General features: G+C 46.5%; 2 protein-coding genes across 5 annotated transcripts in view; one reads left to right on the top strand and one right to left on the bottom strand.

Moving 5' to 3' along the window:
- Positions 1-5,912, top strand: part of zgc:163022 (putative ferric-chelate reductase 1) — a 12,039-nt gene extending 6,127 nt beyond the window's left edge. The window contains exons 2-15 of one of the 4 annotated variants that reach the window (XM_056363824.1): positions 1,198-1,334; positions 1,765-1,862; positions 1,984-2,146; positions 2,645-2,842; positions 3,589-3,690; positions 3,778-3,922; positions 4,006-4,113; positions 4,302-4,417; positions 4,606-4,692; positions 4,853-4,893; positions 4,998-5,056; positions 5,132-5,275; positions 5,424-5,443; positions 5,520-5,912. In XM_056363824.1, coding sequence (XP_056219799.1) covers positions 1,198-1,334; positions 1,765-1,862; positions 1,984-2,146; positions 2,645-2,842; positions 3,589-3,690; positions 3,778-3,922; positions 4,006-4,113; positions 4,302-4,417; positions 4,606-4,692; positions 4,853-4,893; positions 4,998-5,056; positions 5,132-5,275; positions 5,424-5,443; positions 5,520-5,609 — 1,508 coding nt within the window. In that variant the 3' untranslated portion in view covers positions 5,610-5,912. Of the gene's footprint in view, positions 1-1,197; positions 1,335-1,764; positions 1,863-1,983; positions 2,147-2,644; positions 2,843-3,588; positions 3,691-3,777; positions 3,923-4,005; positions 4,114-4,301; positions 4,418-4,605; positions 4,693-4,801; positions 4,894-4,997; positions 5,057-5,131; positions 5,276-5,423; positions 5,444-5,519 lie in introns of all 4 variants that reach the window. The other 3 variants (XM_056363823.1, XM_056363822.1, XM_056363825.1) reach the window with 3 other exon arrangements.
- A 110-nt stretch (positions 5,913-6,022) lies between these two features.
- Positions 6,023-20,269, bottom strand: part of cubn (cubilin (intrinsic factor-cobalamin receptor)) — a 44,080-nt gene continuing 29,833 nt past the window's right edge. Inside the window, exons 39-67 of the mRNA XM_056363707.1 lie at positions 19,913-20,105; positions 19,522-19,719; positions 19,302-19,448; positions 18,616-18,806; positions 18,235-18,403; positions 16,970-17,144; positions 16,520-16,698; positions 15,624-15,833; positions 15,095-15,235; positions 14,687-14,871; positions 14,202-14,373; positions 13,757-13,960; positions 13,390-13,539; positions 13,174-13,295; positions 12,829-13,054; positions 12,429-12,616; positions 11,967-12,123; positions 11,612-11,761; positions 11,313-11,498; positions 10,825-10,954; positions 9,766-9,983; positions 9,187-9,386; positions 8,947-9,109; positions 8,229-8,437; positions 7,822-7,966; positions 7,306-7,487; positions 6,923-7,088; positions 6,361-6,596; positions 6,023-6,221 (exon numbers count right to left, since the gene is read on the bottom strand). Coding sequence (XP_056219682.1) covers positions 6,114-6,221; positions 6,361-6,596; positions 6,923-7,088; positions 7,306-7,487; positions 7,822-7,966; positions 8,229-8,437; positions 8,947-9,109; positions 9,187-9,386; positions 9,766-9,983; positions 10,825-10,954; positions 11,313-11,498; positions 11,612-11,761; positions 11,967-12,123; positions 12,429-12,616; positions 12,829-13,054; positions 13,174-13,295; positions 13,390-13,539; positions 13,757-13,960; positions 14,202-14,373; positions 14,687-14,871; positions 15,095-15,235; positions 15,624-15,833; positions 16,520-16,698; positions 16,970-17,144; positions 18,235-18,403; positions 18,616-18,806; positions 19,302-19,448; positions 19,522-19,719; positions 19,913-20,105 — 5,100 coding nt within the window. The 3' untranslated portion in view covers positions 6,023-6,113. The remainder of the gene's footprint in view (positions 6,222-6,360; positions 6,597-6,922; positions 7,089-7,305; positions 7,488-7,821; positions 7,967-8,228; positions 8,438-8,946; positions 9,110-9,186; positions 9,387-9,765; positions 9,984-10,824; positions 10,955-11,312; positions 11,499-11,611; positions 11,762-11,966; positions 12,124-12,428; positions 12,617-12,828; positions 13,055-13,173; positions 13,296-13,389; positions 13,540-13,756; positions 13,961-14,201; positions 14,374-14,686; positions 14,872-15,094; positions 15,236-15,623; positions 15,834-16,519; positions 16,699-16,969; positions 17,145-18,234; positions 18,404-18,615; positions 18,807-19,301; positions 19,449-19,521; positions 19,720-19,912; positions 20,106-20,269) is intronic.

The following is a 20,269-nucleotide window of genomic DNA, read 5'->3' as shown; positions in this document are numbered from 1 at the left end:
TAGTATAGTATGGCAAAAAATGTCAAAAAACGTCATAGTATAGTATGGCAAAAAATGTCAAAAAACGTCATAGTATAGTATGGCAAAAAATGTCAAAAAAACATCATAGTATAGTATGGCAAAAAATGTCAAAAAAAACGTCATAGTATAGTATGGCAAAAAATGTCAAAAAACGTCATAGTATAGTATGGCAAAAAAAACGTCATAGTATAGTATGGCAAAAAAAACGTCATAGTATAGTATGGCAAAAAATGTCAAAAAACGTCATAGTATAGTAAGCCATAAAAATGTCAAAAAACGTCATAGTATAGTATGGCAAAAAAAACGTCATAGTATAGTAAGGCATAAAAATGTCAAAAAACGTCATAGTATAGTAAGCCATAGAAATGCCAAAAAACATCATAGTATAGTATGGCAAAAAATGTCAAAAAAAACGTCACAGTACAATATGGCATAAAAATGTCAAAAAACGTCATAGTATAGTATGGCAAAAAATGTCAAAAAAACATCATAGTATTTTAAGGCATAAAAATGCCAAAAATCCTTACAGTTTAATAATGCATGAATTTATTAAAAAACGTCATAGTATACTATGGCATAAAATGTCATAAAAACATTATAGTATGATAAGGAATTAAAAGCCATAGTATAGTAAGCCACAAAAATGCCAAAAAACATCACAGTACAATATGGAATAAAAATGTCAAAAAACGTCAGTATTTTAAGGCATAAATGGTCATAAAAACATCATAGTACATACAATTCAATCATCCTGTAGTTTGACACAGGTTTACTTTCAGTGCACATGGTTATAGAGACAACAGGTTACTTCTCTTAAGTAGTGCAGAAACAATTAGCTGATGATCAGATAATTAATCAGTCATTAAATCATTAAGTCAATTAATCTTTAACATTGTTTACGGTCTTCAGTCTGCGGATGATCCTTTTTGTTTCATGGTAAATGTAAAACCTGTTAATGAGACGATATGAGACATTTTCTCTCTGGACTCTTTGATCGACATATTCACTAAAAGTTTTCATGTCATTGAAAAAAAATCTGTTATTTAAATAAACAATCTAATATCTAAAGGTTTGTAACGAGTGATAATGAATGAGCCTGTTGTTTGCTAAGTGCTATACTAATGTAATATGTAATATCTGATTCAGTTTTAACTCAGAGCTGAATTTCTGTCTCAGTCCAGCTCCAGGCTCTGGGCTCCACACCATTCACTGGTTTCCTGTTACAGGCTCGAGAGGTAGGGGGCCAGTCCCCTGTGGGCTCCTTCACCCTGACTTCAGGGGCCACTCAGCTGCTCACCTGCAGCCAGAGACCTGTGAGTTTCCAGCCGTGTAGCAGATAATAACATGAACAATATAACATATACAATGTATGAAAACTCACACAGTCTTAGTTAATGTTGGAATATTTATTGAATTATATTTTGTTCTGTTTGACCTTCATCAGGTAAAAAATACTAAATATTCCTCTATAACAACTAACGTCCCTCCTTCGTTCCCACAGTCTTGTTTTCATCCTCTGTGTCTTTATATTTCAGTACAAACTGTCTCTGATTTATTCTGTGAGCTGTATATTATAAAGTTCTACTAATAACTAGATGATCCACATTAAAATCAGACAAGAGGAAACAGTGAAAGGTAGATGTCATTGTACTGTTGTCCAGCAGAGGGCAGCACTGACATGCTAATGCTGTGTGTGTGTGTGTGTGTGTGTGTGTGTGTGTGTGTGTGTGTGTGTGTGTCCAGAACTCAGCTGTATCTCACAGGTCAGGGTCTGTGAAGACCTCCATCCAAGTGACCTGGAGTCCAGAATCTACAACAGACAGGAAGCCTGTTCATTTCCAGTGAGGTTCAGCTAAAGTTTTCTGTTCAGTTCTGTTTTTTGTTTTGTTTTGTTTTGTGAGTCATTACTACATCACACCCTCATGTTCTCCTGGACTCATGACGCCTGTTCTGTCTCTGCAGTGCTTCCTTTGCGCAGAACTTCAGGACCTTCTGGGTCAGCGTTACTAGTCCAACCGTGACCTTCATTAATAACAGTACTGGAGGATCTGAGACCCCCCCCCCTTCACCAACAACGACCAGTCCCCTCCCTAATACCACAATACTTCAACCTGCAGAACCAGCTGTAAGTAATGGTGATTAGGAGCAATGTACGAAGCTTGCTGCCAAACAACCAAACTAACGTGTCAGATCCAGATCCAGTCCTCACAGAGCAGAAACAGGTTTTTACTTCAGTTTGTCAAGATCATTTGAATGATTTTCAAAAGGCCTCCATTACATTCAATTTATATTTCATGTCAAATGCCAACATAGTTTAATTCACTAATTACCTCTACCTCTGCAGAACAGAGGTTCAGGAGCTCTTTTGTTCCCACTGCCATCAGGCAGTCTCACAACACCGCAGCCAAAGGAAGTGAACTAATCTAATTAATATTGTTCATTTGTTATTAACTGTTTTTATTATTATTATCAACAGTTAGCTAATGGACACATGAATTTCCCCTAGGGGATTAATAAAGTATGTATCTATCTACAAACTCTGTAGTAGACTCCAGGTGAATCCTGTTGTCATCAGGATCGAACTGTGAATATTAACATGATCATGAAGCTTTCTCTCCTACAGGAGAAAATCTCCAGAGCGGACTGTGGTGTGACCAAGGTGTGTTTCAGTCAGCCTTCAGACTGTGACCCTGCAGTCAGCGCTGACTGTTACTTCATGTCAGCCATGATGTTGTCTCCCAGTGATGCAGCCGTCCGCTATGAGCTGACAGGGCCGTCCGATGGATACGTCTCGTTCGGATTCTCAGATGATCAGATGATGGTAATGATGATTATTAATGATGACCTGCTTATGTCATTTGTTTGTACCTTGAGGTCTCTGAAGATACAGGTAACGTCTCTGCAGATCTACTGTATGTAGAGACAGGTGAATCAGAGGTCACAGATGTTGAGGCTGACACTCTAGTTAACACTGAGGCTAACACTGGGGCTCATACTGAGGCTAACACTGAGGCTAACACTGAGGCTAACACTGAGCTCACACTGAGGCTGAAACTGAGGCTAACACTGAGTCTAACACTGGGGCTCATACTGAGGCTAACACTGAGCTCACACTAAGGCTAACACTGAGCTCACACTAAGGCTAACACTGAGGCTAACACTGAGGCTGACACCGAGGCTAACACTGAGGCTGACACCGAGGCTAACACTGAGGCTAACACTGAGGCTGACACTGGCTAACACTGAGGCTGACACTGGGGCTGACACCGAGGCTAACACTAAGGCTAACACTGAGGCTGACACTGGCTAACACTGAGGCTGACACTGGCTAACACTGGGGCTGACACCGGGGCTGACACCGAGGCTAACACTAAGGCTAACACTGAGGCTGACACTGGCTAACACTGGGGCTGACACCGGGGCTGACACCGAGGCTAACACTCAACCTTCTTTTCCAATCCCTTCAGCACATGTTGGGATGTTGTTTTTAAAGAATGATCCAAGTCCTTGTGACTGGAAATAAAAACATGTAAGTCACTGGTCTTCATTGTTTGTGTCTGTCGTCAGGGAAACGATGACATCTATGTCTGTGGTGTTGGCAGTGATGGTCTGGTGAGGTTACAGCGCGTCTTCTCTACAGGTCGAACCACTCCACAAGCTGTTCCTCTGGTACTGACACACATGTAGCCTATATATAACATATATAACATATGTAATGGACTGTGAACTGAACTGGTTCCTCTCCTGGTCCACCAGGGGAACGTCTCCGAGCTCACAGTGTCAGCAGAGGACAGAGTGATCAGCTGCTGCTTCACCTCCATGAACTCCATCTCCACTCAGAGGAGCACCGGCCTCAAAAACTCCTACTACCTCCTGTTTGCTCATGGGCCCAGCAGCAGAGGTAGGGTGGAGGAGGCTGAACCCTCCGCAGTTCTACTGAGACCTCGACCTGGAACACTGATCTCAGTCTGTGCGTCCCTGCAGGTCAGATCCAGTTCCACACAGCTACCTTCATCAGCACTGACAAGGTCCACATCTCCAGACCTCAGACCATCAGAGAAGCTGGACAGCCTCCGATCATCAGAGCCCATGGTGAGTCTGTTAGCCTCAGACTGAACACTGAGGCTAACAGCTAACACTAAAGCTAGCACTGACATACCTGGTCCAGAGGGGTGAAGCTCAGAGGGAGGTGTCGTCTCTGAGGTTTGATGCTGGGACTAGAGGACCAGATGATGTGAACGCTGCTGTGTTCAGGACTCTCACGGTGGACTCTGTTTCAGGAGCTCTGATGCTGACAGCCTGGATGACCGCAGGGTCTCTGGGGATGATGGTAGCCAGGTATCTGAGGGGCATGGCCAAAGGACAGACGCTGTGGGGCAAAGACGTCTGGTTTTTGGTGAGACACAGAATCACTTCTTCATGTTTCCTCATTAGATCAGAAAAAAACATCCATTAAAATTCAGATTCATGTGAAGATAATAAAAAACGGAAAAGAAAAATAAATACAAGCTTATCTGTGTTCTCGGTCCATCCAGACCAGCTTGGTCCAGCTCAGTCCATGTTTGATCTGTTTGCATCCTCCAGGTCCATGTCGTAGTGATGAGTGTGACTACAGCAGCCACAGTCATCGCCTTCATCCTCCCCTTCTCACATGTCCAGACCTGGTCTGAAGTGAGTACAGCAGGGACTCATCAAACCCTCTGAGGTCAATCCTGTGTGTGTGTGTGTGTGTGTGTGTGTGACTGTACTTAAACCAGTGACTGTGTCTGTGTGTCTACAGGGAGCTCATCCAGTGTTGGGCTGCCTGGTGATGAGCTTCTCTTTCTTCCAGCCCATCCTGGCTCTGCTGCGCTGTGGACCTCAGCACCCACTGTACGTACCCTGTGTGTGTGTGTGTGTGTGTGTTTTAAGACCAGCGTGGTTCATCTCATTTTTTTATTTATTATATCAGCTGATCAGCTGTTTCCTGTTTACAGGAGGTACCTGTTCTACTGGTCTCATGTTCTGAACGCTCTGGTCATCAAAGCTTTAGCTGGTAAGATCTGATCTCATGTCTGTTTATGAATCACTGACCGCCTCTACTAGTCTTCTTCTATGTGACATTACACAGTGGCAGCCATATTTACAGGCCTGAAGTTGATTGACAGCAGTCCGGACCAATGGCTGATGAAGGTGATGGGTGGTTTTGTCAGCTGGGAGGTTTTGTTCTTCATCCTGATGGAAGTTCATGTAAAGTGGAAGGTTAACAGAGCGGGTGACTACACTGTTCATTATTGTTATTATTATTATTATTATTATTAAACCTTTAACTTTGAGCTTTAGTGTTAAAATGTTAATTGTTCGTGTAATCATGTGACTGTTTCCTGCAGCAGCTTTAACTTTGTCTTTTCTTTGGGTCACAGATTCTTTGGAATCGAACATGGTAAGAAAAAAAACCTAAAATAAATGTAATAATAACCAGCAGCTGATTTCTGATGCAAACATTATTGTTGTGTCAGATCACAGCTGATCTCCTGCTGGTGGCGCTGTTCCTCCTGGGGAACATCAGCTTTCTGGTGGCTCTGCTGGTGGGAATTGGGACGTCATGAATGATGTGGGAGCAAAAACAACCCACTGAAACGAACATATTGATTTAATGTTTAACTTGTAGACTCTACCTCAATAAATCTAATGAATTTGTTTTCTCTAATTTGTACCCTGTGAACATAATTAATTCAGTTTATATGTAACCGTACATGTATGTTTGAATGTGGACAATGATGATCAGATATGATAAGCAACTCTTATTTTAACAGACTGTATTAACATGCTGTCTGCTGTGTTTCTCCTTAGTTCATAGAGCGTATAATGTCAGATATCAAGGACCGATTCCCTTTAAATAAATAAATATATGTGTGTGTGTGTGTGTGCATGGTCCCACATGATTAATTCTTCAGGTGTTTCTCAGCAGGTCGTTTCAGTCTCTGGTTTAAATGAAGTAAACGACTCCATGTTGTTTTTCTTAAATCATGAATTTAATACAACACTTCAGATACTTATAATTTACAGGGGGTTACAAACACCATGATTAGTTCATTAGGAACTGTGTGTATTCAGCTGCTCCAGGTGAGTCTGAAGCCTGAGGGCAGGGCGGCGAACTGAGCCTGGAACACGATGAAGACGTGATGTGAGGAAGCTGTGAACGGAGCGATGTTGGTTTCCTAAACAAACAGAGGAGAAAATATTAACGTGATAACATCATATTACATCACAGACTGAAAACAGTATCTCTGAGACCTCACACATCATGAATCGTCTATAACTATTATTACAAGGTGTCTGCCCCCCCCACCGACGTACCGCTCCACAGTAAGGCCCTACAGGTGGAGAGGAAGTGTCTGGACCATCGTACAACCTCAGGAAGTTGTTCTGACAGTCTCCAGGGTCGTCAATACTGATCTGAGCAAAGATGACGGTCACCACACGACCTCTGGGCGCCACGATGCTCCACTCGCAGCGGGTGTTGTTGGGGTAGGTGCCTGGGTAATTGGGACTGGAGAATGAGCCGTGGTCTCCGAACAGGGTCCCACCACAGCCTGGTTCACACACATATGAAACAAGAGGCTTCAGCTAAAAGAACAGCAGAGTAAGAAACAGACATGAACCTGCACTGCTGCTTCAAACCAGCTGAGTTTCAGCAGCAGAGGAAGTTTATATTAAAACAGACAGTAGAAACCCTGGAAAAACTAGACAGAGATCAAATAGAATAAAAACATGAAGACAGAGATGCTTCAGCTGAGGAGAATAAACATGATTCACCTGCTGCTCATTTGGACACAAACACAGTTTGTTTATCAAATATGTAGAGTCCTGTTCCTTGAACCTGGTCTACTATCATCTGTATAAAGAGTCCAGTTCTGACCGTGAGGGGAAGACGTCCACGTGGCCTCAAAGCCATCTCGGACCAGGGAGCTGTCTGTCTTGAAGCGCAGGTAGAGCAGGTTGGATTGTGGGAAGATGGGGTTGGGCAGGGTGTTACCACAGAGCCGGACTATCAGAGGGGAGGCTGCTGTGCTGCCGTTACGCACCTGAGAGGTCACACAAGGGTCACAGAGAGGTCACACAGAGGTCATAGAGACCATGACACATGGATATGTCTCCTCCAACAACATGAAAGGGAGCGAATCCCTGCAGGACTCCAGACTGTTCTAGAGCAGTGATTGGCTGAAATGTTCAGGTGTTCACGTCATGTGATCATCAGAACTTCACTGCTTCATCTGTCTGATTGATCTGTGTGTGTTTTACCTCCAGATAGTCAAACTGACACTGGGTGTGTCTCTCCACATCGAAGCTGTTGAAGAAGAAGGAGATGGAGTTGTTCTGCGGAGCCTTCAGGACCATGGTACAGTCCAGGTTGTAGGGGTAGACTTCAGGCCAGCCTGGACTCTTCAGGTACCCGTACTCCTGCTCATAGGTCCGGCTGCAGCCTAGAAACCACAACCACAGTCAGTGATCAGGAGTCAGGTTCCTACTGTTCAGATTTCCTCTAGAGATCCAGAGAAACATGGACTCTGAGGATTTATCAAAACCCTGAACCAGAACCAAGTGGTTTATTCACCTAGAGAGTGATGTCTGAGTCAGAGCAGCTGCTGGTGATGGTGAAGATATAATGAGGCAGTTTCTATAGATTAATGTGCGTTCTCTTTTTAAACCACACATGGAGCTCGTACACACATCTGAAGCCTGTAGTTGTTTGATCAAATAAATGATAGATGTACAGTGATAGTTCTGGTTCTGGTCAGGGTGACCTCAGGTACCTACTGGCGATCTGATAGGTGAAGCTCAGGCCGTTTCCTGCCATGAAGGAGTCAGACCTGAAGTACATGAGCACAGTTCTGCCGTAGCTGTAGAAGTCTGGTGGATGAGCGTCTGATGGACAGAATTTGTGTGACTGTCCATAGTCTTCCTGGAAACAGAACCACAACAGAACAACCTTTAACCCATTTGAGGACTGAGGACTGTTCAGGAGGAGTCTTTGATCTGGTCTCTGTAGACAGCCTGTCTTTCATCTGGATGAACTTGATCTAAAGGATCTGCTAAAAGAGAACAGTCCAGTGTCTTAACACTTAGTGCTTCTACTAACAGTCGGTCAGTGTTGTTGATCCAGAACCTAACCCTAACTCTGTCTGTGATCCGGAACCTCTGGTCCGGTCCCAGTCTGGACTCACCTCAGGCCAGTCCTTCATGTCCAGGTAGTTTGTGGAGCAGCTCTGGCTCGGCTGTAGCACCAAGGTCTGGACTGACACCTTGACGGTTTCCTGGGGCGGAGCGTCCAGTATCCAGCGGCAGGTGGTGTGAGGAGGGTAGGCGTTGGGGAAGGAGGGTGAGGTCAGAGTCTGGGCACTGGTCGTGGCATTAAAGGTCCCCCCGCACAGCACTGAGGGGGGCAGACACAAATACAGTAAATCAGATGTGTAGTAGTTTCTGATGACCGTATGATCAGGTCATCTTCAGATCAGCTGATCCCAGTTCATAAACAGTGGGACTGATGATGGTATTTGTAGTTTACAACATAATCTGCATTTATCTTGAACGCTGACTGACTGCTGATCTAAGTGACTGTGAAACTACACCATAGTTCACCACAGTCAACTTTCTGATAACACGATCACAGTTTTACTTTAAACACTAAGTTCAACCAGAGAGTCACTGTCCTGCTTCTTCCATCAGCTGTTTCTTACAGTGAAATATTTAGAGTGAAATATTTAATTGATGGTTTAACGCACAGTTACTGTAACTGTTTGTTTGTGACAGAGATAACATGAGGTAACAGTGACAGACAAGTGAGCTCTGATGGACTGGTTTAACTCAGACTGCAGTGTGTGTGTGTGTGTGTGTGTGTGTGTGTGTGTGTGTGTGTGTGTGTGCTGCAGGGGGAGCACTGACCTGGAACAGCTCTGTATGTGGCATTGAAGCCTCGTCTCTGAACTGAGTTATCAGTGACAAAGTGAAGAGTCAGGAAGTTTCCACTGGACACAAAATAAGCAGGAATGGAGTTTCCACAGAACGTCCCGACCAGAGGGAAGTTCACGTTGTCCCCATCGTACACCTGACAGGAGACACACATGATAAATAATATAATAATATATAATAATATAATGAAGTGATATTTCACCGAGTCTTTACCTTGACGTAGTCATAGCGACAGGTCGAGGAGCTCTCCAGCTCGAAGGAGTCAAAGGTCAGGTTGATGACCTTGTTGACTGGCGTCTCGATGGTCCACAAACAGTCCATCCTGGGCTCGTACCGACCGTCCAGGTCTGGGTCTGGAGAACCCAACATGCCCATGGGCATGGACAGGTAGCCGCCACATCCCTGAGCTGGACCTGCAGCGGTTCACAGACAGACACCACACCTTCAGTCTTCATGTGTTATGGACCAGTGGTTCCCAACCTGGGGCTCAGGACCCCCGGGGGGTCGTGGCTGAGAACCACTGTTATACATAACAGCAGACCAGGTAGAAGAATCTGACTCTGATACACCAAGCGTCTCGCTGTAGGTCACTGTCCCTCCTCACACACACACACACACACACACACACACTGTGACGTACCGAGCTTCCTGTGTAGGTCACTGTCCGTCCTCACACACACACACACACACACACTCACACACACACACACACACACAACACACACACACACACACACAACACACACACACACACACACACACACACACACACACACACACACTGTGACATACCGAGCGTCTCGCTGTAGGTCGCTCTCCAGCCGATGCCGCTCACTGAGGCGTCTGTCCTGAACACGATGAACAGCTGGTTGGTGGAGGACAGCAGGTCGGGGGGGAGCGCTGCACCACAGAACCTCCCCAGCAGAGGCGCAGACATGTCCTGTCCATCATAAACCGCCACGTAGTCATAACGACAGGAGGAAGACGCCTCCAGGTGGAAGGTGTTGAACCTGGAGAGAGAGACACGAAGCAGATGTGACTCAGTCTCACAGTTACACATTATAGACATTATAGACATTATAGATATTATAGATGTTATAAACATTATAGATATTATAGATACTATAGACATTATAGACATTATAGACATTATAGATATTATAGATGTTATAAACATTATAGACATTATAGATACTATAGACATTATAGACATTATAGATATTATAGATGTTATAGATGTTATAAACATTATAGATATTATAGACATTATAGACATTATAGACATTATAGATATTATAGATACTATAGACATTATAGACATTATAGACATTATAGATATTATAGATGTTATAAACATTATAGATATTATAGACATTATAGACATTATAGATACTATAGACATTATAGACATTATAGATATTATAGATGTTATAGACATTATAAATATTATAGATATTATAGCCACATGGATCCTGGTCCAGTCAGACTGATGTGGACCAACAGGAGGCTTTAACTCTGTCACAGATGTTTCTGATTTTATTCTTCTCATTCAGAAAAACACATAAAAATACTTCAAATTTAAAACTAGAAATGTTTTTCATGATTATTTATTTCATCTGCTTTGTTTTCATGAAGTGACAAATAAAGTTGTATTCAATCAGATTTGGTTACGTTCACACAACAGGAACAATATGTTATAAAGTTATAATAATCTGAAAATATTAAACTCCTCCTGTTCTCTCTTCACACATCTCACAGATTCATTGACACCAGTGCCCCCCCCCCCACACCTGTAAATAGACTGTCAGCCCCCCCCCCCCCGTCTCTGCCTGTGTAATGAGTGAGTCTCACCTGAGCGCCAGCACTCTGTCTGTCTTCACCATGATGTGATAGGTGCAGTTGATGTTGTGATGGTAGTTGGTCATGGACAGAGCTGGACTGCTCACTGAGCCCATAGAGCTGTTGAAGAAACCACCACAAGCTGCACGCGCACACACACACACACACACACACACACACACACACACACACACACACACACACACACACACACACACACACACACACACACACACACTCTCTGAATCATTACTTGTAAGGTAATCACAGACACATACACCCCTCACTTTGTTATCTGTATTGTAGTGATTTACCTGAGGATCATTGGCAGGTAAAAAGCAAAACATCATAAATACAGATAAAGTTTCTGGAGGAAGGATTCAACAGTTGCTGTGTTTACTTTCATTATAATAATAATATCACTCTGACAGATGTTTTATCTTCATTACATCACTGGACAGATGTTCTTCACTCCTCCATGTTGACTGCTCTGTACTTACGGATGGCTCTGTACTCGGCCATGAAGCCGCTGTAAGTCAGCACAGAGTCTGAGTAGAAGTGGAGTAACATGGGGCCGAAGGTGGAGAAGGGTCCCGGGATGCTGCTGCCACACACGGTGGCCATGGGAGAGCCACTGGAGGTCAGGCTGTAGATCTTCAGCCCATCATACTGACAGGTGGAGTGAGCTACACAAAACACCACAAACAGCTGACTGCTGGTCTTCAACAACAACAACAACAACAACAACAAGTAAACAACATTTATCTCCAGGAGGGAAACAGTCAGCTAAGACTCGTACCTTCTACCTGGAACACCTGGAAGGTGACGACCACCACGGTCTGCGCTCCAGCATCGATGGTGTAGTTACAGTTGGAGGAGTCGGGGTAGTCCGAAGGATAATTAGGAGAAACCACACGCCCACTGGGAGCTGTGAAGTTCGCTCCACAGCCTGAGGAACAGACGACATGAGACTTTACATCACGTTGGACTGACCACCTGATACCTGATACTCACCTGTCGCAGTCCAAGTTAGTGAATCTCATGAGACTGAGCAGCTGTTTGAGTCCGATATATAAATCACCTAATAAACCACAGTTCTAACAGAACCTCATCAGATGCACCGTCGCCTCAACAAGAAGCGGTCTGGTTCTTACTGGTTCTGAAAGAGGCGGAGAACCCTCTGCCGGTCGATCCAGTGGCCTGGAACCGGCTCGTGATGATGTTATATGGAGCAATGACAGGCCCCGGGGCCACGGATCCACAGCCTGTTGACAGCAGAGCCTCGGCATTCTGGGTCCGACCTGACCACACCTGCAGGAGAATAAGACACATGCTGTTCACAGCTGACAGTCATTATTACTATGATTATTAATACTACTGATTAGAGACAACTGTGTGAGTCTGTGGGACAGAAACATCCAAACATCAAACACTCAACTTCTTCCTCCTACGACGTGAGTCTGTTTCAGACATTCACAATGTTCATCAAATATTTATTACAGCTGTTTTTGCATCATAATGATGATATCACAAACTCAACCTGTGGATGGTTGAATGAACAAAAACAACACGATGACAGATGATCTGACACTGTCATCAACAGATACTCAGGTGACCTTGACGAAGCTGCTCTGGCAGGTTCCACTGCTGTCTGGGATCTGGAAGTCGCTGCTGAAGCTCAGCTCCAGGTGGTTCCCCTCATGGGCGATGACCCGCCACGAACACTCCACGTTGGCTGGGAAGTTCTGGGGGTAGTTGGGAGACTTGATGGTTCCTGAGTCAGCATGGATCACCCCCCCACAGCCTGGAAGGAAAACAGACATGTGACTGGATCACATGATCTCAGACTGAGACACAGACACCTCAGACTGAGTGACGGTCCTCCAGAGCTCTGGTGTCGTCCTCACAGACTGAAGACCTGCGACTGGTTCATGGGGACAGCAGATGAAAACATGTGACTGGCAGAATGTGTTGAAGTGTGTGGACCCTCATGATGTAGAGTCAGTGTGAACTCACCTGAGGAGTCAGCAGACCACGTCGCTACAAATCCTCCTCTGGACACGCTGTGGTCGGCCAGGAAGACCACAGCCAGCTTGTTGGAGCCTGATTGGATGGTTCCTGGGGACGTAGTCCCACAGTACTGACCAATGATAGGAGAGCCAGGGGAGGCTCCATTGAAGATGGTGACAGAGTCCCAGCCACAGGTGGAGTGTGGCTCCAGGTTAAAGTAGCTGAAGGTCAGCTGCAGGAAGAGAAGTGAGTGACTGATCACTGCTCAGGTCCATCTGCAGGATGATCTATATCTCTGTATATATGATGATGTCTGGTCTCAGCAGGTGAGACCCCCCCCCCCCCACTCACTGTGATGGTGTGGCCCTCAGGGGCCTCCAGCAGCCAGGCACAGCGACTGGGGCTTGGGTAGGAGTTGGGGTAGTTAGGACTGGATAGCCCCCCTCCTTCACCTGTCTGCAAGCCCCCACACTCTGCGGAGAGGAAGATCCATATGAGGACAGATCAGACACTGGTCTCACATCAAATCCTCCATCTGGAGCTTCATGAGGTCTCAGTGTGTCTCACCTGAGAAGAGGTACTTGGCCTTGAAGCCCAGGTCTCCCTGGGAGCTGTCAGTCAGGAACTGGACCCAGAGCTCGGGGGTGAAGACTACAATGGGAACTCTGGGGGTGGTCTGCCCACAAAACGTGGCCAACAGCTGCCCCTCAGAGTTACCTGAGGGAGGGGGGACAAAGTTTAACACAGGTAAGACATGAAGACAGAATAAAGAACCTGCTCTGCACCAACACACAGGAAACATGGAGAAGACAAACAGGTCTGTCCTACACCCTGGGCATGGTCCACCACAGGAGGGTCCACCCACTAACTGGTGCGGTCTCTGACTCGGACCTCCCAGTCCGTCCTGGTGCCATGTTCTCTGTGAGGTTCTCACCTAAGCGGAACTGGAGGTGGTCTGAGTGGCAGGTCTGGTGGTGCTCCAGGTGCAGGTCTTCTACCAGAACCACGATGGAGGAGTTGACGTGTCGGGGGTTCTGGATCAGCCACTCACAGTTCAGGTTGTTGCTGTAGTTGGACACCAGGTATCCAGGAGACGTGAAGTTCCCGCCCACTGGGTTGTTGAGGACTCCGCCACACACTGAGGTGAATCAGAGACACACACAGGTAACAACACACCTGTCAGTGTCACATGCTCCTTGCAGTATATTAGATATATTAACTGTATTAGAGACTTCTGATGTTTGACAGTCATTTAGCACAATAATCCTCCTTTTATAAACACAAACTTCAGCGTCTGTAAATGTAAATGAAACTGTTGATGTGCAGCTGTTGGTGACGACTGGAATTGTGTGACAGTGGTTCAGGTTCAGGTCTCTGACCTGCAGCCTCCTCAGAGGAGTAAGACGCCGTGAAGCCTCCGTTGGACACAGAGGAGTCTGTGTTGAAGACCACCATCATGGTGTTACCAGATGAGCGCACCTGGGTTCCTGCTGGTACTGTACCACAGAAGCGCTGCAGGCGGGGGGCGTTGACCGCCAGTCCGTTCAGCACCTGGAAGACACAGAAATGATCAGGGACACACAGGGGCACTGGGTCTGCAGCAGGACTGAAGCCTCTCCTCCAGGATCTGGTCTTTATGATGTACATGAAGGAAAGGTCCTAACAGGAAGTAAGTCTTTTTATGTTGTTTTTCTTTGTAAACAACAATCATTGACGTTTTTTGCCTGTTTCTCTTTGACTGAAGTGGTTTTGTGTTTCATGGTGTTTTGTGTTGAAAGAGTCAATAAACTTTAATTACTACTTAATTACAAAGAGTGAATGAGGAGTGAGCTGAACTTGACAAAGTGATAAGACATAAACTCACATCAACGTAGTCAAATGAACAGGAAGTACCAGAACCTTCCAGCCGCAGGTCGTTGATGGTGAGAGTGACCCGGCGGCCTGGCGGCACCACCAGAGTCCAGCGACACACCCGGCTGTGAGGGTACAGGTTGGGGTAGTTAGGAGAGGAGATGGTTCCTGAGGGGGCGTTGAGCTCTCCTCCACAGGCTGCGGGGGGGGGGCAGAGAGACGGGTTAACAGCTGATCTGTAGTAAAGCTGATGGAAGCTGCAGTAGAAGATCCTTCATTAGAGGAACACATTTTATTTTGTCGAACAGAAGAAACTGTGACGTATTTAATGAGACACCAGCTGATCACCAGTATTACACACACACGTCCTCTGTGTGTGAACATCATGTGTGTGTGGTGCAGTGTGTGACCTGTTGTGTACCTTCAACACTGGCCTCAAACCTCAGACTGAAACCTGCTGCGTTCCCACTGGAGTCACTGACAAACCTGACGAAGGCAAAACTGTCAGACGTGTCCAAAGAGGCGGGAAGGTTAGAGCCACAGTGTCGGCCCAGGAGACGCCCTGCAACACACAACAACACAATACAATATAATACAACACAACGTCACATAATATAATATAATACAACACAACACAATGTCATATAATGTCATATAATATAATATAATATAATACAGAACAACATAGAACACAGGAACAGGATCTGGTGTGGGACTGTGATCTCATCGTGTCAGTGAAACTCTGATCTCTGCAGCGTTTCTCCTTCTACTGATTTTTCTTCACTTCATACAGACACATGAACTCTGCTGACGATGAGACTGTTGAACTGAAGTCACTGTATAAACTGTACGTGGGTAAAGACGTGGCTGGATGTGAAGGGTTTTCAGATCATATTGATTCATGTAATCACATCTGTCAGACTCATATAATAATAATAGTCTGTTCTCACCTGAGGCGTTGTACTCTCTGATCTCCACGTAGTCAGCAGAGCATCCTGAGCTGGTCTGCAGACTGAAGCTCTCATAGCTGAGGGTCAGGTAGTGTCCTGTGGGGCCCTCCAGGAACCACTCACAGTTGGAGCTGTCAGGGTAGTTGGATCCTGGGAAGCCAGGGCTCTTGATGGTTCCGCTCTGACCGATGTAGGTTCCTCCACATGTCGCTGTGAGGGAGGGGAGATGAGAGATTTTAAAATCCTGATGAAAGTCACTTTCCCTGAATCAGCTGTACTTTCAGTTTCTCCGACAGTCAAAGAGAAAAGCTCCCAGCCCAGTCCTCTGCTGAGGCGATTCATGTCCAAACACATAAACTGAGCCTGAATATTTATGGAGCAGACACTCTCTCCTCATTACAGTTTGTCATAATCAGACCTGAGGTCAGTTTCACAGAGATGTTTCAGACTGGTCTGTAGTGCCGGTCCAGATCAGTCTGATGTTACTCAGACTGTTTAACTAAAACCATGGCTCATAATCTGTGGTTCGCTAACATTGTTATGGAGAGAGCAAAGAGGGAAAAAGTTTTTCCAAATCAGATTTTTATTTTTACTGTTTCACTATTTGTTAAATTAGTAAAACGTCCTGTAACTGTTGAATTCTTCCTAAAGACAAACTGGTCTGCTGAGGGTGAACAGAGCTCAGCAGTTGGATGTGACATTTTTTGAATTTGGATAAAAATCTTAGTTTACCCAGAATTCATTGTACCACAGTCCATCTTCAGATAGTCAAGTACTGAACTGTTTTATGTAACAGATGAATTCAGACTCAGTCTATCTGTCTCATTTGAGACACAGTCAGAGTCTGTCTGTGTGAACCTGGACCCTGGACCTGGAGTGTGATTACTGTGACTTACCCTTGGAGTACTTTGCCTTGAAGCCTTTGTGTGTGACGCTGGTGTCAGTGCGGAACCTGAGCAGCATGGAGGACCCTGTTGAATGCTGGGTAGATGGTCGTGCGTTGCCACAGAGGCGGGAAATCAAATCGGCGTTAGACGTTGCTCCGTCACGCAACTCCAGGTAGTCGTACAGACAACTGTGGAAGACATGAAAAGAACATGATCCTCAGACCAGGAACAGAACCATGAACATCATTTATAAACTCTTCCTCCTCCTCATGATGAAGGAGCAGGGTCCTCCAGAGTCCGGTCTCCACACTGAAGAGCTATGGTTTATCATCTATAATATAAACTGAGCCTCTGTCAGACCGATGGTACCTGTGGTTCAGAGGTCGAGGAGTTCACTGTTCACTACAACACAAATCTAATCCAACCAATCACAGCCTGAGCAGGAAGCAGTAGTCCAACCTGGTGGTGGGTTCGATGTAGAACTCATCCTCAAAGTCGATCTGGACCGCCTCTCCGTTGGGCACTGTGACGACCCAGATACAGTCGATGTTCTGGGGGTAGTTCTGAGGGTAGTTGGGTGAGGTGATGTAACCTGGAGGGTCCCCATGATTCAGCTCGATGAAGCCCCCACACGCTGCAGAGGGGACAGGGTTTACACTTTAACCCTGACAGCACAAACCTTCAGTGGATCCATCACGCCGTCTCCACGTTTTCTTTCTACCCCTTCAGCTGTAACTACTGAGAATTATACGACACTGTTGTGTGGTGGTCTACTCTGACTGTGGTGGTCTACTCTGACTGTGGTGGTCTACCCTGACAGTGGTGGTCTACCTTGACTGTGGTGGTCTACTCTGACTGTGGTGGTCTACCCTGACTGTGGTGGTCTACCCTGACTGTGGTGGTCTACTCTGACTGTGGTGGTCTACCCTGACTGTGGTGGTCTACCCTGACTGTGGTGGTCTACCCTGACAGTGGTGGTCTACCCTGACTGTGGTGGTCTACCCTGACAGTGGTGGTCTACCCTGACTGTGGTGGTCTACCCTGACAGTGGTGGTCTACCTTGACTGTGGTGGTCTACTCTGACTGTGGTGGTCTACCCTGACAGTGGTGGTCTACCCTGACTGTGGTGGTCTACCCTGACTGTGGTGGTCTACCCTGACAGTGGTGGTCTACCCTGACAGTGGTGGTCTACCTTGACTGTGGTGGTCTACTCTGACTGTGGTGGTCTACCCTGACAGTGGTGGTCTACCCTGACTGTGGTGATCTACCCTGACTGTGGTGGTCTACCCTGACTGTGGTGGTCTACCCTGACTGTGGTGGTCTACCCTGACTGTGGTGGTCTACCTTGACTGTGGTGGTCTACTCTGACTGTGGGGGTCTACCCTGACTGTGGTGGTCTACCCTGACTGTGGTGGTCTACCCTGACTGTGGTGGTCTACCCTGACTGTGGTGATCTACCCTGACTGTGGTGATCTACCCTGACTGTGGTGATCTACCCTGACTGTGGTGGTCTACCCTGACTGTGGTGATCTACCCTGACTGTGGTGATCTACCCTGACTGTGGTGATCTACCCTGACTGTGGTGGTCTACCCTGACTGTGGTGATCTACCTTGACTGTGGTGGTCTACCTTGACTGTGGTGGTCTACCCTGACTGTGGTGATCTACCCTGACTGTGGTGGTCTACCTTGACTGTGGTGGTCTACCTTGACTGTGGTGGTCTACCTTGACTGTGGGCCTCGAAGGTCAGCTGGAAGCCGCTGGCCTCGTTGCTGGCATCAGACACAAAGTGAACAAACAGATGGTTGTCAGTGGTCTGCACCAGGGAGGGGGGACTAGTTCCACACAGACGACCCCCCAGGAGTGGAGCTGAGGCGTCCGGACCATTCCTCAGCTGTGGAGAGTCAATAATCACAGGGACTCAGTGAGTAATTAAAGAATTAACGAGCTGATCATCAACACCTCAGACAGAGACCTGAACCTCGCTGAGGGTTTAAGACCTGCTTCCAGGAACTAGACTGTTCCAGAGCTAAACTTCCACACAGCAGTGGGACCTCCTTTTCCACTGTTCAGAACACACAGATGTTCAGATCCAGATGCTGTTACCTCCAGGTAGTCTCCTGAGCTGCAGCCAGTCCCATAGCCCTGAATCTGGAACGGAGTCTGGAAAGTGACAGAGACCCTGAAGCCAGGAGTCACCATCACGTGCCAGCTGCAGTCCAGACCAGGCAGGTAGGTCTGAGGGTAGCGGGGGCTGCTGAGCACCCCCCTGTCTACATGCAGCAGACCTCCACAACCTGAACACACAGAGAGGTGTTTATTAGTAATAATTATATTATCATTAATAATGATATGATTATTAATGATAACTACATGTTGTATTTTTACAGCTCATTAAGCAGCTGAACTATTTCCTGGCTCTCCCAGGAGTCTCCACTGGTTGCCTGGCAACTTGAGGCTGTGACTCCAGGAGGGCATTGCTACGGTGGCCCTGAGAGCTCAGACAGAACAGACAGAACGCAAACAACTCACCAAATCATCAGTTTGACACACGAGCTGCAGAGACTCACAACACAACAGAAGTGTTTCCGGGGGACACTAAGAAGTGACGGACCTGACTTCCGTTGCGTCGCCTGTATTTGCAGCGTGTTTGTGTTTTTGTTGTGAGTATTTACAGCTCAGGTGTTGTCACATTAATGTTTTCTGAAGTTGCAGTGAGTTGAGCTTCTGGGCCACCGTACACTGCACCTCCTTGCCTCTAGGTGATCTTTAGGTGCGTGATGACCTCTGACCTCTGGAGTAGGAGGCGTTGAAGCCTCGGCCGCTGATGCTGCCATCTGAGGAGAAGTGGATGAACATGGAATCTCCTGTGGAATGGAGGGAACCTGGAGGATCACGACCACACACATTGGCCAGCACGGGGGAGATACTGGTCGCACCTGTGGACACACACAGGTAAGGAGTGTGTGGAGGAACAAACAGAGCACTGAGTCCCTATAGACAAGGCCTCACCGTCTCTGATGACCAGGCTGTCAAAGTAGCAGGTGGGGTAGTCCTCCATGTCCAGAGACAGGATGTTGAACTCCACAGTGGAGCCTGGAGACCGGATCAGCCAGGTGCACTCCTGGTTAGGAAGGTAGTTCTCAGGCCAGCCGGGGGAGAAGAGGAAGTCCGGAGAGTCCCCGGTCATCAGGATTCCACCACACGCACCTGACACACACACACACACACACACACACACACACACACACACACTTTTTATTTCAGTATAAAGCTGTGGATTAACAACATGTGAAAAAGTGACAGGTTCTGAAGACTTTCTGAGTGAGCAGTACACCTTCCTGTCGTTTAGTTTGAAAGGTGCAGCAGCATAAAATAAAGTCAGTCAGTCCGACTGTCTGACCTGGTGTAATGGTGGGTGGGGGTCCAGAGTCCTGGGCCGCAGTCCACTCCACCAGGAAGCCCCGTCCTCCCTGCACTGTGTCAGACTGGAACTGCAGGGTGACGGTGTTGCTGGTACTCCTCAGGGGAGGCGGCAGGTCCAGACCACAGAAGGTCCCAATGGGGTAGGAGTGAACACTGGAGCCATCAAATACCTGGAGAGATGGATCAGGATCAGGATCAGACCCTCATGTTACCATGGAGACGTAGACAGGAAGACAGTCAGTTTGGGTTTTATCAATCAATAAAAAAAATGTTTTAACTCTGAAAATAATTTTAAAACTTTAAATGTGAGAAGAATCTGGATCCATGTTGATCA

The sequence above is a fragment of the Seriola aureovittata genome, chromosome 20 (genome assembly GCF_021018895.1).
Source record: "Seriola aureovittata isolate HTS-2021-v1 ecotype China chromosome 20, ASM2101889v1, whole genome shotgun sequence".
Taxonomy (NCBI): domain Eukaryota; kingdom Metazoa; phylum Chordata; class Actinopteri; order Carangiformes; family Carangidae; genus Seriola; species Seriola aureovittata.
The sequence above is the reverse complement of the archived record's forward strand: the minus strand, read 5'-3'. Positions and strand labels throughout refer to the sequence as shown.